This window comes from Hylobates moloch, unplaced genomic scaffold (genome assembly GCF_009828535.3).
Source record: "Hylobates moloch isolate HMO894 unplaced genomic scaffold, HMol_V3 SCAFFOLD_6, whole genome shotgun sequence".
Lineage (NCBI taxonomy): Eukaryota > Metazoa > Chordata > Mammalia > Primates > Hylobatidae > Hylobates > Hylobates moloch.
Genome location: NW_026652281.1, coordinates 47,649,373 through 47,663,954, shown reverse-complemented (window position 1 = coordinate 47,663,954; position 14,582 = coordinate 47,649,373). Strand labels below are relative to the sequence as shown.

The 14,582-nt window shown below is 33.3% G+C and overlaps 1 protein-coding gene across 1 annotated transcript in view; it reads right to left on the bottom strand.

Annotated features, from left to right (window-relative positions):
- Nucleotides 1-5,883: 5,883 nt before the first annotated feature.
- The window catches only part of ST8SIA4 (ST8 alpha-N-acetyl-neuraminide alpha-2,8-sialyltransferase 4), a 94,956-nt gene continuing 86,257 nt past the window's right edge, over nucleotides 5,884-14,582 (bottom strand). Inside the window, 1 exon segment of the mRNA XM_032156752.2 lies at nucleotides 5,884-6,823. Within this exon segment, the coding sequence (XP_032012643.1) occupies nucleotides 6,541-6,823 (283 nt within the window). The 3' untranslated portion in view covers nucleotides 5,884-6,540.

Sequence of the window (14,582 nt, the reverse complement as noted above, 5' to 3'; positions counted from 1 at the left end):
TATATTTTTGATCTGTACTCATTAAATAGTCATCTATTTTGCAAACTGTTTCCCAAAGAACTTCTTGGCAGCTAAGAAAAGGCAGCATCAAAATGTGATGGTTAGGGAGGTGGACATTGAAGTCAGTGGTTTCAAGTCCTTGTTCTCTCAATTTTGAGCTATGTAATCTTGAGCACATCACATGACCTCTCCCTTAATCTTATCTATGAAATTATAATATTTGCAGAATCCATTTCATAGACTTGTTATTAGGATTAAATCAGTTAATACACATAAAGTATTAAAAACTATGTTTGGCCCAGAATAAGGACAATTTAAGTCTTGATAACATATGAAAGGGGAGATTCAAATGGCTGATGATACATTTTTGGGTTACTAGGAGTGCATATTCAGTCCATTTTACACTAACATTATAGGCCCTGGTGAATTGGATTGATTTGATTCAGTAATCCATAGCTAATAAAGCTTGTTCAAAAACTTGGAGGAATGTACATTTTAATAAACTATATGGAAAGGCCGTATGTAATCAAAATGAGGTTAATCTTGACACTTGTATTTTAAGTTGTAGCATGTAATATAAGGAAAGGTGTGAATAAGGCAATCTATATATCATAAATTGCATAGAACATTATAGATAATTATAAGGCAAATAATAATGTATGCCCAGTTTTTAATTCTGGGAAAAGGTTTGTAAAAAATAGTGTATTTTGGATTTTCTTAAAGTAAGCATTAAATATGCAAAAATTTGATGCATTTTGATATTCTTGGTTAGGAAAATTTAAATCATTTTCTTTATTTGGAGACTTCTTGGTTTGTAATATGCTACCATCTCTTATTAATTCCTGTGACCATTGTGGAATTATGTGAGAATATATCATTCCTTTGCAGAGCATGTTGAACAGCAATGTTTCCCAGAATACATTTTGAAAAGGACTAGGCTGTAATATAAAATAATAAGAGTAAAGAGAAGGATTATAGCAAATCTATCCACCATTTCAGGCAAAACCATACCTAAACCTATTTTTAAATAATAAGCATTTAAAATAATATTTGACAGTAGGAATAAATTATTTGTAAATACTGCCTTTTAAAAAATTACTTCAGGCATCAAAACTCATATTACGATCCTGAAACCTCTTCCATAACATCAAAAATGGAGTTCCACATGATGAGATCTGATTATACCCCCCAAAGTAGCTAAGAATAACCTGTTGTATATGAATCTTTGAAAAAAAGGTAATTATGCAAATATAAATAACATCTATATGTATTAATTATTGTCAGTGCTTCATTGTTGGTCTCCAGTAAATGTTTCAAAATTGCAGAATGCTACAGTGGCTTCTTAAAATTAAACATTTCTGCAGAAATCAATACAGAGTCTGAAAACAGACTTGCAACTTATAGAAAGCCATGGAAGAAGATTTAAGCATGTAGTTTTTCAGAATCATCTCCTGGAAGGCAAATCACAAACAGTATTAAGTGGATCAAATAGCAGTCGAATTACTAAATCAAAAATCTGCCATAGAATGTGCAGTGTGTATGAAGCCACTGTAGCTAAAACAACCCACTAACATTAGTCAGTGGGAGTATAAATTGGATATAAATGACTGTCACTTGTGAAATACTTTATTCCCTCAACCACAAACAGAATGTACTACACAAAATATCGTTAAGGATTTCCTAATATTCATGGGGTTTTTGACATTGTTCATATTCCCATGTATACACTTAAAAATAAATGGTTTGCCTAATTGCCAACCACTAGGGCTAAGGGGAGTGGAAAAGCAAAGCACTAGCCAAAGCTTGTTAAAAATGATCACCTGACATTGACATACAAAGTATAACCAAGGGCTTGGATATATGAGATAAGAGAAACAGTGAAAAAAAGGGATTTAATTTATTTTACAATTTTACAAATGATAAAACAATAATACCCAGTTGCTATACACAAACAATAAGAAAAGTGTTGAACAGAATGAACTTGAACTTGACAGAATAAACCTCATCTTTCAATTTCACAAATTCTGTAAGAAATACTCAGTAGCAATTATTCTGTGCAGCAATGCTATCTCTGTAAACTCTTTTTTTTTCCTGCTATTTACATTTGAAACACTTGTGCTTTTGCCTACACAAACAAACGGTTTTTATTAAAAGGTGCTACTTAAATGAGAAACACAAGGCCTGGGGCCACAATCTGAAAACTGTAATTTGAATACATTGCTAGCTTGAAGGCTTTATTTTTCTTCTTTATTATTATTTTTAAGATTTGGACATACTAGACCCTTACTGTAACTCTACGTATGAACGACATAGAATTCAGTTATAAAGTAGATACCTCTTAAAGCAGGTTAGTAACTGAAGTCTCAAAAGAACTTCTTTATTCTAAAGTGGACTTACTTATCTCCAGGGGAGTTCACAGTGCAGACCCTGAAGATGTTAGCATAACACAAATCTAGTGTGTACATATTACAGACTCAGTGTGTATACACACATATACACATATATAACATTGTATATATGCATCACACATGTCTATTTGTACTATATAGGTATATCTATAGCACATATATAATAAAATATCTATTTCTAGGTGGGCTTTATTTGGATTTTCTTTCATCAAATACAAATAATAACCCTCACTCAATTTTTAAAACATTGGTATATTGATAATGTTTGATGGGAAAACTTTCGAACTTGTAGAGATAACAACTAACTATACACAACTCTTCCCATACCCCTTCCACAATTATATATACTCCCTATAATAACCACATGAAAACAACTCTTTTATGAACCAAATATCACGTTATATGCATTATGTCTAACTGGCTCAATTAGAAATAAATTATTTTGTTCATCCTTTTTCTGTATAGTAGCTGAATAACTAATTGGTATGTACACTACCCCTAGCATTACTTAAATAAATTGCTTTTGTAAGCACATATGTAGAAATTCCCATTAGTAATTGATATACAATTCATATGATATACAATACATGAAGACATTTGAATGCCCAGCACCTTCTTTCAGATAGAAAAACTTCCGCAGTAGTTTCAACAGTCCTGTGGGCTGAGTCATTAGATTTGCCCAGAAAATCTATTACTTGCTCACTTTTTATTTCAGCAAGTTAACATTAATTACAGCACAGGCTGAATAATAATGATGAAAATGTTTCCATAGTCTGTTCATGTCAACAGCACAATAACAACCATGTTCTGTAAAGGACAGGAATATTTCACAATCAGCTGCCTGAGCATTGCCAGGTACAGGGTTAAATAGTAAAAAATAAATTAAAATATTAAAATTGTGAATATATATTTTCAAAAGAAAAAAACTCCACCTATTTCAAGTACGCTTTTATAATTTGATTTTGTCATGATCCTTTATGCTCTGCTATTGGTTAAATTTCAACTCTTTTTCTTATTCTTGCCATTAGCCTTCATTGACCTTGCTCTGTTCCTATAAAAAGGCCACAGTAGACAGTTAAAATGGGAGGGCAGATGGAAAGGTATACAACAAGGAATGCACTGGGCTTGTACAGTTTGTCTTCTTTGAACCCTAAATACCTTTAACTGAATTCATTCTTGACTATTGAAAGTTCCCTGAGATGAACAAAAGCAGTCTCAGTCGATACTGAAGCCCTTTGTTTCATGCTGAACATTTTTGGAAGTGGGCAATGTATTTAGAGAACACAAAGGATATGATGACAAAGCAATGTGAAAAAGCTAAAAAGGCACTACTCAATGCATCTATGAGATAAACATCAATGCACAGAACAATGAATGGCTGAGATATGTGTGCTGTGGCCTTAACATTGTTTAAATGTATATATTGAAAATATACTAAATATGGTCCAGCTGTGGTGGCTCACACCTGTAATCCCAGCACTTTGGGAGGCTGAGGTGGGTGGATAACCTGAGGTCAGGAGTTCAAGACCAGCCTGGCCAACATGGTGAAACTTCGTCTCTACTAAAAACACAAAATTAGCCAAGTGTGGTGGTGGGCGCCTGTAATCCCAGCTACTCGGGAGGCTGAGGCACGAGAATCACTTGAACCCAGGAGGTAGAGGTTGCAGTGAGCTGAGATGGCATCACTGCATTCCAGCCTGTGTGACAGAGTGAGACTCCATCTCAAAAAAAAAAAAAAAAAGAAAAGAAAAAAGAAAAAGGAAGAAAATACACTAAAAATGGCAAGGTACCTTGCTGCTGCTTTTTTAAGACATACTTTAAATGAGTGCCCAGATGGATTTTACCTATAAGATATTTGCCTGTGACTTCTAGATTTCTGTTAGATTTAAATTAAAGGCTACTAGAATAGCTTATAATTTGCAAATAGTCCAAATTTAGATCTTATAAATCACTTTCAATTTGTTAAGTAAACCAGACTTTTCAACTTTACATTCAAAACATGTATCTATTCTCTTACAATTTCCAATAGATAAGAGGTTTAATTATAAAAGTACATTAATGTTCCATTCATTTTTAGCTATCAGTCTCCTATATGCATTAGATTTTACGTACTTAGAGACACATACATTCTCAAAAGATGTAATATTCTATATCCCAAGGTTTTACTATATTAAAAAAATATGACATCTAATTAAAAATATTGAGAACTGTACTACTGTGAATATCCTTTTCCATGGTAACACACACGCACACATACTTCATGCTTTTTATTCATTTCTCAGACTGTTTTCCCTAAGAAACAAAACATATATATTCCCTGTGCCATTTCTTCTTTCCTCAAATTGCCTCCCCAAGAAATAAGAAATCAAAGTAGAAGTGAGAATGCAGTGCTTCCGCCCAGTTTCTAAAGAAACCATCTACTATCATAAGTTACCAGAAAACTGGCCTATTGGTCAATTCTGTTATACGTTAAAATTTTTAAAATTACTTTACTAATAATTTCATGTGTTTCTTGAAGAACACATGTGATATTGTGACTAAATTTAACTACAGAAAATACTGGTCAATTAAATTCATTTTAAATGCAAAATATTGACACAATTTCACTGTTAAACCTCTTGAAATTAATCATCTCTGTTTTGAGAACAATACTCTATTAATAAAGTTATTTCTGCACTAAGAAATTTAACAGTAATATATAAAGCATTTCCGTATTTCTATTTGAATAACAAGGGGAATATCAAAGAACTGGAAGTCACATTTCAGCTATATCAATCTAATATTTATTCTAAAGGGCAAAATGCTTCCACAAAATTATTATGTAATGCAAAAGGTGTGAAAAACATTTCAAATGAAAATAAAGTATGAGTTTGAAAATTTAAAAATATTTAGAGAGAACTTTCACATTAATAGCAAAATAATATATTCATGTTAATAATATATTATTTTCATGAAAGAAAAATGGTTTGCTGTGTAGAAACACAAGTGTAATCTTTGGTACCAAAGTTTTTTTTTTTTTTCCTGCCTATTTTACCATCTCTGACGACATGGAACATCTTTTCTTTAGAATGGCCTAATATTACATAGTGGTTCACTTTAGCTGGTACCTTCTACACCACTGGAACATAATATGGAGGTTTAGAGCCATGCAAAATAAAACTTTTTTTAAAAAGTCAGCCGGGCACGGTGGCTCATGCCTGTAATCCCAGCACTTTGGGAGGCCGAGGAGGGCAGACCACGAGGTCAGGAGATTGAGACTATCCTGGCTAATACGGTGAAACTCCGTCTCCACTAAAAATACAAAAAATTGGCCGGATGTGGTGGCACGCGCCTGCAGTCCCAGCTACTTGGGAGGCTGAGGCAGGAGAATGGTGTGAACTCAGGAGGCGGAGCTTGCAGTGAGCTGAGATCGCGCCACTGCACTCCAGCCTGGGCAACAGAGCAAGACAAAAAAAAAAAAAAAAAAAAAAGTCTTTGTGTGATAGCTTTTAAAAAGTATAAGAACTTTAAAAATAATTACTTAAAGTTTATTTCCTCATTCATATGTATCTCAGAAAGGATTTCTAAGCATCCCAATATCCAAACCAAAAGAGATTCCAGAAGACAAACAAAAACATAAATTAAAACATAAAATTCATGATCAGACTCAGAGTCCTGACTGAAGGCATTTACTTGAGTTGTTTAATCTTACGGATTTCATTGCTCAAACTGCTTCCATCTTGGCTTCTGCTGACAAGGATGGTTTAATTTCCCAAGGTCTGAGTTGTGTTCCTGGGGTTCCTCTTCTAACGTGCTTGGTGTTGCTGTGGGCAGCCTGACAGTGACGAACACATTTGCTTTGTTAACTAATGATGAGTGCACTGTTGGATCTTGTAAACACTACTGATTATACATTCAAACTGTATTCTTAGTGGAAGTGGCACTTACTAGGACCCTTGAAGTCAAAATATTTAGTTTTTAGAGCACTTTGCAGGTATTTCATCAGCTGGTAGTCGATTTCTCATGAACGTCCTTTATTCACCTTTCAGTTCATTGGTGGATGCTGAAACCCAGCTGTGTTTTGGATCCTATTTTCAAATCTTCGGAAGCATCTTCAGAAAAGAAGTGCATATTGTTTGTTTCAAAATGTGCTTTATTGCTTTACACACTTTCCTGTTGTCAGTTTTAGAGCTCCTCTATTATGTAGCACATTTAATGTTTTGAATTCTAATGGCATTCTGTGAGGGCTTGCATTGGAAAAGTATCTATATTTTAAGTCATCATAATAATGATATTTGACCGCTTTTCCATTTAAATCCTTAGGGAATGGCCAGAATCCATACAGGTGAATTTCATCACAGAATCTTGTGGCAAGTGTATACATGAGGAGACCTGTGCTGGGTCTTTTGATAGGAACTTTGTTGGTCAGCCAGTAACTGGAAAAACAAAAAACAAAATCAAGAAGAGAAGAATTTAGAGAAACAGAGAGCATATCCTATAGCAAGTATATAATGCAGAAAACTTAAAAGGTATCTTTATGAATAATATTTTAAAGAATTACTGAAGAAATATTTTCAAGCATGTAGAAAATTTGATGCTTTTATTTTATTTCTTCTTTATCCTTTATTTTCTTTCTTATTCTTGAGGTCATATAAATACCCAGGGGACCTGGAATGTAGGTGAATATTACTGTAGAATCTTACCTTTGAAATGAATAATAGCAAACATTTATATAACATGCAGAGTAAAATCTTCTCAAAAAGGATTAAATACGACTGCAGAAGTCATGGTAATTGGGTAGAGATTAAGTAATCCTCCTAGAAAAAAAAGTTTGAAACTACGCCTATAGATTTTCAAAATGTAAGATATTGCAATTAAAAACCCAAAGAAATAAATGCTTTATCTATGTTATATCAACTCATTTATTCAGCTCCAATTTTCCAAGTCACAATTTATTAAAGCAAATTAGAAGCCTTACTTCCACTCGCATAAGAACAACAATTAAAAAAAGTTGTAGAATAATTGATAGTTTTCCAGTTATGCAATTTAACATTTTGTGAGATAGATAAAATATATTTCAATGCTGATAAGTACTTTATAGGCAATAAAGTACTTCAACATGTTTAAATCCATCATTACTGTCAAACATTGGTGTGAAAAGCACACAAACTCTCATCTCTGGAAGGAAGGAGACTTCCAATATTTCTTGGCATATTCATTTCCTTAAGGACAATGATCTTTTTTGAAAACAGCTGAAAGAGTGTGGATTTTTCTCTTACTTTCAAAGTTGTCCAATTATAAACACAAAAACTTAATAAGTTAAAAAATTATTTTGTTTTTGCTATTGTCTTCTATTTGGAGAGATATGTACTCTGCCCTCCAAACATAAGGGGAATATTATGTTAGATCCTGTTTGTTGCTGTATTTAAAAAACTTGCTTTAGATTTCACATATTATTTTCTTTTTCTCTAAAACCTTTATAAAACTTTCCAGGGGAGATAAAATACATCTAGAGTACTGATTATGAAAAAACCTTAAAGTGATATGTTACTTCAGTTCCTTAAATAAATTTATTCTTTCAAACTTCACTGGAAACATCCAAAACAGGGAAAATATACCTGGCAATCATAATTCTATATTTTGTCTTTCATTTTCTCCCTTCTCTGAATGAGGATTGGCCTCACACATATTCTATTTTTTCTCATTTAGTGAAGGCCGTGGGCTAAGTATTTTGAGCTTATGAAATGTGTTATGAACCCTTTATTATCACAATTGTTTTGAGAACGTCTGTTCTTAGTAAAGAAGATTTTATAAGAAATTTTCAGAGAAGAACATCTAGGAATTTTCTCATAACTCAAAGTAACTGAATGAGCAAAACCATAATTTATACACTATAAACATAATGAAGAAACCATAGACAGTGATTCCAATGCAAGGAGCATAGTCAAACTTCTATGAAGGCTTTGAAGAAACTATGATGTGGCCTGAAGCTCTCTGGGCTCTGAGAAAACAAGTGTTTTTTAACATGAAATAATGATTATAAGAAAGTACTGTGAATGTGATTTATGTGAAAGTATTGTGAATATCTATGGTTACAGAGGTTAGGTGATAGAGTTGGTTAGTTAAAAAAAAATCTATCTATTTATAAATTTTTAAAGTAAGCCAAGCAAATTCAAAATCAGCCAAAAAGAAAAGAATATTTCCATTAGGCAAAGTCAATGATTAGGAATAATTTGGCAGTATGAAGGTCATGCTGAATTATTTCTAAAGTGAGAAAAATGCTGCTATATTACTTGTATGAAACTCCAAACTTCTTACTATCAATAAATGCTTTCCATTTCCTAATTCTGGAGAGATTTCCTCGAGGTTCATGTAACTATGGTTGCTCATTGACAAATACTAAAGCAATTTCTACATGCAATACAAATAAGTAACTACAATGTTAGAAATGCTGAAGGCAAAATTATTGGCTTTAAAATGGTGTCAGAGACGTGCAATCACTCCAACTTTTTTGATACAGGACATCTCATGAGATACCACAAACAGAATATCACTGAAGTGTCTTGAAAATGAAACTGTGATTGCAAAGCATCTTATTTGAAAATAATGAGTAGAGTGACTTTAAAAACTTTATGTGGTCTTGTTCTAAATAAATCAATCTATGCAGTTAAAATACTGACTCAATTTAGCTTTAGAAATGCTAACAGAAAAATAAATTTTGTGATATTTGATTTGCAACAGTTTGAATAATTTCAAAGAAAAATATACCATCAATATTTCAGGACATTTTTGAAGAGACAACACAAAATAAATGCCACTTATCCTATTGATTTCTAAAAAGTGTCACAGAAAGATACACCTTAATAAATGGCATCAATATGTAACAGATAAGTTGAAAAATACCTTAAATCAGGTCACTAAGTCAGGCAATAAGTAATAACTTTCTAAAAATTTAAAAACACAGAACTGATCAAATACAGTCAATAAGACTGTATTTTGTGTTTATTATCAACCTAATGTTGTGTTTGAAATTTTATAGGCCAATCTAAATTATTGCAATTCAGTATTAAACCAGTAACAAATTCCACATGTGAAAAGGACAAGAATAGATATTCTTTTTAATTCTGTTAGCATAATTGTTTAGATAATATTTATTAGCATTAAAAGCTAGAGCCCAGCCGGGCACTTTGGGAGGCCCAGGCGGGCGGATCACGAGGTCAGGAGATCGAGACCACGGTGAAACCCTGTCTCTACTAAAAATACAAAAAATTAGCCGGGCGTGGTGGCGGGCGCCTGTAGTCCCAGCTACTCGGAGAGGCTGAGGCAGGAGAATGGCGTGAACCTGGGAGGTGGAGCTTGCAGTGAGCTGAGATTGCACCACTGCACTCCAGCCTGGGCGACAGAGCGAGACTCCGTCTCAAAAAAAAAAAGCTAGGGCCCAGACTACAATTTTGAAATCCATACCTGAATGTATCTACCTATACACAATTTGATATTTGAAAACTGCAAATTTTTACAGAGTCTATCAAAAATAGAATATTAACGTGTTTCAACCTCATTAGGAAAAATATTAAATTGAAAATAATGCATTGATAAAATAATGGAATATTCACACTGTTTCAGTATAACATGTTCTAGTTTTTATCCCAACTGTACATGTTATGGTTTAAAATTTAGCAAAATTTTAAATTCAAACAATAATTTAGTTTGTATACATGTATTTCTTTCTATGTAAATTGATTTTTTTGAGTTACCAAATCCATGTAAGCTCCTTGTAGAAAATTTGAAGGAAAAAAAATCTGAGTAAGAAAAACATTACCTGTAATCCATCCACATAAGGATAATTACTGCTATAACATGCAACATCCTTTTGCTTCTCTGGTTGATTTGGATCTTAATATATGTTCCATTCACACATAGACATATACAAATTATTTTTCATCAGAGAGGGTATGTTTTATTTTTAATATTATTAATTTCCTTTCATCCTTCCTTTCTTCCTTCTTTCCTTCCCTTTTGTTTTATTATTATACTTTCTTCTGTTGTATGAAACATTCACTCTGAACTTTATGTGTAAATAGAACATTTATAACTTTTTAATAAATTTGATAGCCTCTGTAGATCTCACTACTCTCTCACATACAAAACAGAGCATGAAAGCTCTGTTTTGGCTAAGTGAGGTCTCTTATATACTCTTGCTCCAACATATTAGTTCAATTTCTTACTTCAAACAAACTGAAAATTTGGAATGTCTCTACCCACCAAATCAGTGTGCTATAGAAGGCTATATTTATAGTCAGAAGACACAGCTTTGAATCTGTGATATGTTTGTAAGTACTTGAGAAAGCTGCTTCACTTCCTTGGAGCCCAGTTAACAGTATTTAACATGAAAGGTTGTAATGCTGTAAAAGAGAGAGTAAATGTAAAAGAACATTGACATATAATAAGCAATACTACTTGGCTCTCAACATATCCCAAAACAATCATTCTTCAGTCCCGCTCACAAATCCCACTTCTCTCTTGGAACCTTCTGTGACTACTTATTGGCTGGACAATTGTGGTAATGTCGTTTAACCTCAATGGACATGTTTCCTTAATTCTGAAACAAACATTTAATTCTATGGCTTTGGGGTTTCCTCTATAAAATTCGATTGCAGTTTCAAATCTTCTCTCTCCGTGAAATTGTGTGAAACGCTCTTATTCCTTGTCTCCTTCCTCCTCACCATTTTGTTCCCTTTCCTTCCTTCCGGTTTTAATACATTGCGAAGAAATGAAGGTACCTAATAAATGCTTACTGATTTTAAATCCTGTAATATTTTAGATTTTATCTCGTAATAAAAGCAGATAATAATCACCTGATGAGTCAAAATACCTGATTATCTCAAGCAACCACAGTTTTAGAACAAAAATGTTATATTTAACAACATTGATACTAAGGAGAGCTCACATTCAATATATTGACAAACAAGGAATATTAGTTTGTGTTTATATTTAAATAAAGAAGTCTAAAAGTTTAGAAGTATTACATTGGTGCAAAAGTAATTGCAGTTTTTGCTATTGAAAGTAATGACAAAAACTGCAATTAATTTTATACCAACCTAATAATAATAGTTTTTTCTCTTAAAATGTTATTCCTCTTCCAAAAATCAAATGTGACAATTTCTAGAAGAATTTGAATATCAAGGATGGAATCTCACTGTGCCAACAGTTGTAATTTAAGGTTATATTATAAGCAAAGTTTCCATTAATGAGTCCAGAAATTCTTCTATCTGGAATGTGAGATGAAGTGTATAACAAAATATACCTTTATATTCTTAATTAAGGAGTCTCCTCTATTTCTCCTCTCATATTTATCTTCCAGTAACTGAGATTTGTGTTTCAATCCACTGGAAGACTATGTCAAGGGTTAAAAAAATGTCTTTTGGTTCTTCCAGTCTACAGTAATTTGAGATATTATAAAATAATTGGCTTTCTTTTTTTTTTTTTTTGAGACGGAGTCTCGCTCTGTCACCCAGGCTGGAGTGCAATGGTGCAATCTTGGCTCACTGCAATCTCTGCCTCCCAGGTTGAAACTATTCTTCTGCTTTAGCCTCCCAAGTATCTGGGATTACGGGTGCCCACTACAATGCCCAGCTAATTTTTTCTTTTGTATTTTTTTTTTTTTTTTGTAGTTTTAGTAGAGACTGGGTTTCATCATGTTGGCCAGGCTGGTCTCAAATTCCTGATCTCGTGATCTGCCCGCCTCTGCATCCCAAAGTGCTGGGATTACAGGCAAGAACCACTGCGCCCGGCCAAATAATTGGCTTTCTATTAGTAATCTTTGCAGGACATACCTGCACACTCAACCCTAGAGTCACCCCAGAAAGCTAACAGAGACCATTTATGATGATATTATTTTTCCCATCAAAAATCACAGTATAGAGCAGTAAATAAATGTATGTTTTCTGAGATTCCATCATTCACATTTGTCAATATGTCCATTCATTCTTATGAGGAGTATATGTGTGTCAGCTACATAACATGAAACTTAGAGCAGTCATCCCTGGACATACTGAAATGGAGTATCTGCTGTTTTCTTCCCTACTGTTAAAATAGTCCTTTCATTGTATTCTAGTCTGCAGTATATTACATAAAGCACAAACAAGTTAATTTTGTTTTGAAATTATTTTGGTACAGTTCATGATACCTTTTAAGATTATGAGATGGCTTGTGTTTGTCAGATAAAGCAGGGATGATAGTAAATTTCTTAAATAAAAATGGAACTTCCAGCACTGAACTTGCTGAGAATAATTCACTCTGCCATGAAATAATCCTTATAGTATGCCAGACAGACAATAAGTGATAGATCTTAAATCTTCTTCTAATGTATATAAATAAAGGGACAGACAGACATATGTAACAAGATTTGGCAAGCTAAGAGTAAACCTAGGGATAAAAAGATAAGCAATTACTAAGAGGTAGCAATAAGAATAATTTATTGAGAGTATATAATGGGCCAGAGACAGTGTAAAGAGCTCTCTATATGGTGCTTTTTCATTTAATCCTACCAAAAACCTATGAGTAGATGTTATGTCATAGATGAGGACACTGAGGTTTGGTGGTGATGGGCAAGAAAGGATAAATAATCAGTTGAAGGTCACAGAAATTGTAGGTGACAGGACCAAGAGTTAAGCTCACATATATCTCGCTATAACTATTTTAATTTTAACTTTAAAAAATTGTATTCTTTAGCTACTTAAGCACATTCAGCTTGGAATAGCAAGTCCTTAGGATCATTTCCAACATGGAGTTAACTGGTGGAAAAAATAAATAATGATCTGTATAGTGTTATAGTGATTAACAGGCCAGTATCAACAGGGATTTTTTTCTATGTGTGAAGCTTTTTGGGAATTTTTTTCAAAGGTAAATAAGAGAGGACTAGTATAAAGGACCCACTTTTCCCATGTACACTCTCAAAAGTGCTTGAAGTCAGAAGACAATTTTGTACTTTCACTATATATTTTACTTAACCACATTGCAAATGACAAAGGCAATGACATTGTACCAAAGGGTAAGAATTTCCATGCAGAATTGCATGATGCCTCTGAAGGTATTTTGAAGTATCATTAAAATGAAAGCAGAAGTCTGTAACTTTAAGAGGTCAATTGTTAATTTTTTTTTCTATGTGCCCTTTGTATTCAGAGGTCTGTGTCAAGTAGCTGAGAAAAAGAAAGTAGAAAATCTTTTCTACAGAAGATCTTCATAGTATACGTACAGACAATACTTTATCAAACTTTATAAGCTTAATTCATCAGAGGCATAAAGGACTCATGGCATGAAGAAAGGAATGGAGACACTACTTTATGTTCAGTGATCACTAAATGTTATCTGACGTCTATCAGAGAAACAAGGCTTTGCCCTTAGCTCTGAATTTCACCCCTCTTCTTTTTATCTCTCTATGCACATTGTCACATTAAGTATGGATACAATGTTAAGAAATTCTAGATCTACCTATATTATGTTGGTTTTGCCAACTGTCTCATATTTAGTGAATACATAACTCTCATTATTGTGATATTAGTAATTTTACTCCATATAGTTTCAAACCACTTTCACGTGATCCTCATAAAATATTACAATATACGCAATAGAATATATTATCATCCCTACTTCATAGAGGATGCAGTTGTGGCTGAAGAAGTAAAATAGCTTATCCAGTTTTGCTCAGTCAACAAGCTGTACATTGGTATGTTGGTGAATGTTAAAAGCAGACACTGGGTGTCAGGAGACAGTTCAATGATATATAGCATTTGTCAATTTCTGTGGAAATTCTAAGTGGTTCCTAAAAGCATTCCCAGCAAGTATCAAACTAATAGCATTTGGGAAGGTTAGTCAAATATAAATCTTTATTCTCTATTTTTATTCCTGCCATAAAGGGCAGATACTGTAGGAACTGCCCATTTAGACAACTGCCTTGTCCCTGGCATAAATTGAACACTCAAAAAAAGGTAAATATTACCATCATGGCTGATTTCAAGCTACCAACCTGACATCAGTAAACACTTGGGAAGAGATGGTGCAATGAGATCTTGCAAGCCAGTACAAGCAAGCTCCAGTACGCTGCAGACTGCAGAAGAGACAGAAAATATTCCTCCTGGCCTGTAGCTTCATGAGTTTTGATCAAGAAAATTCAATTTAAAAAATTGCTGAGAAACA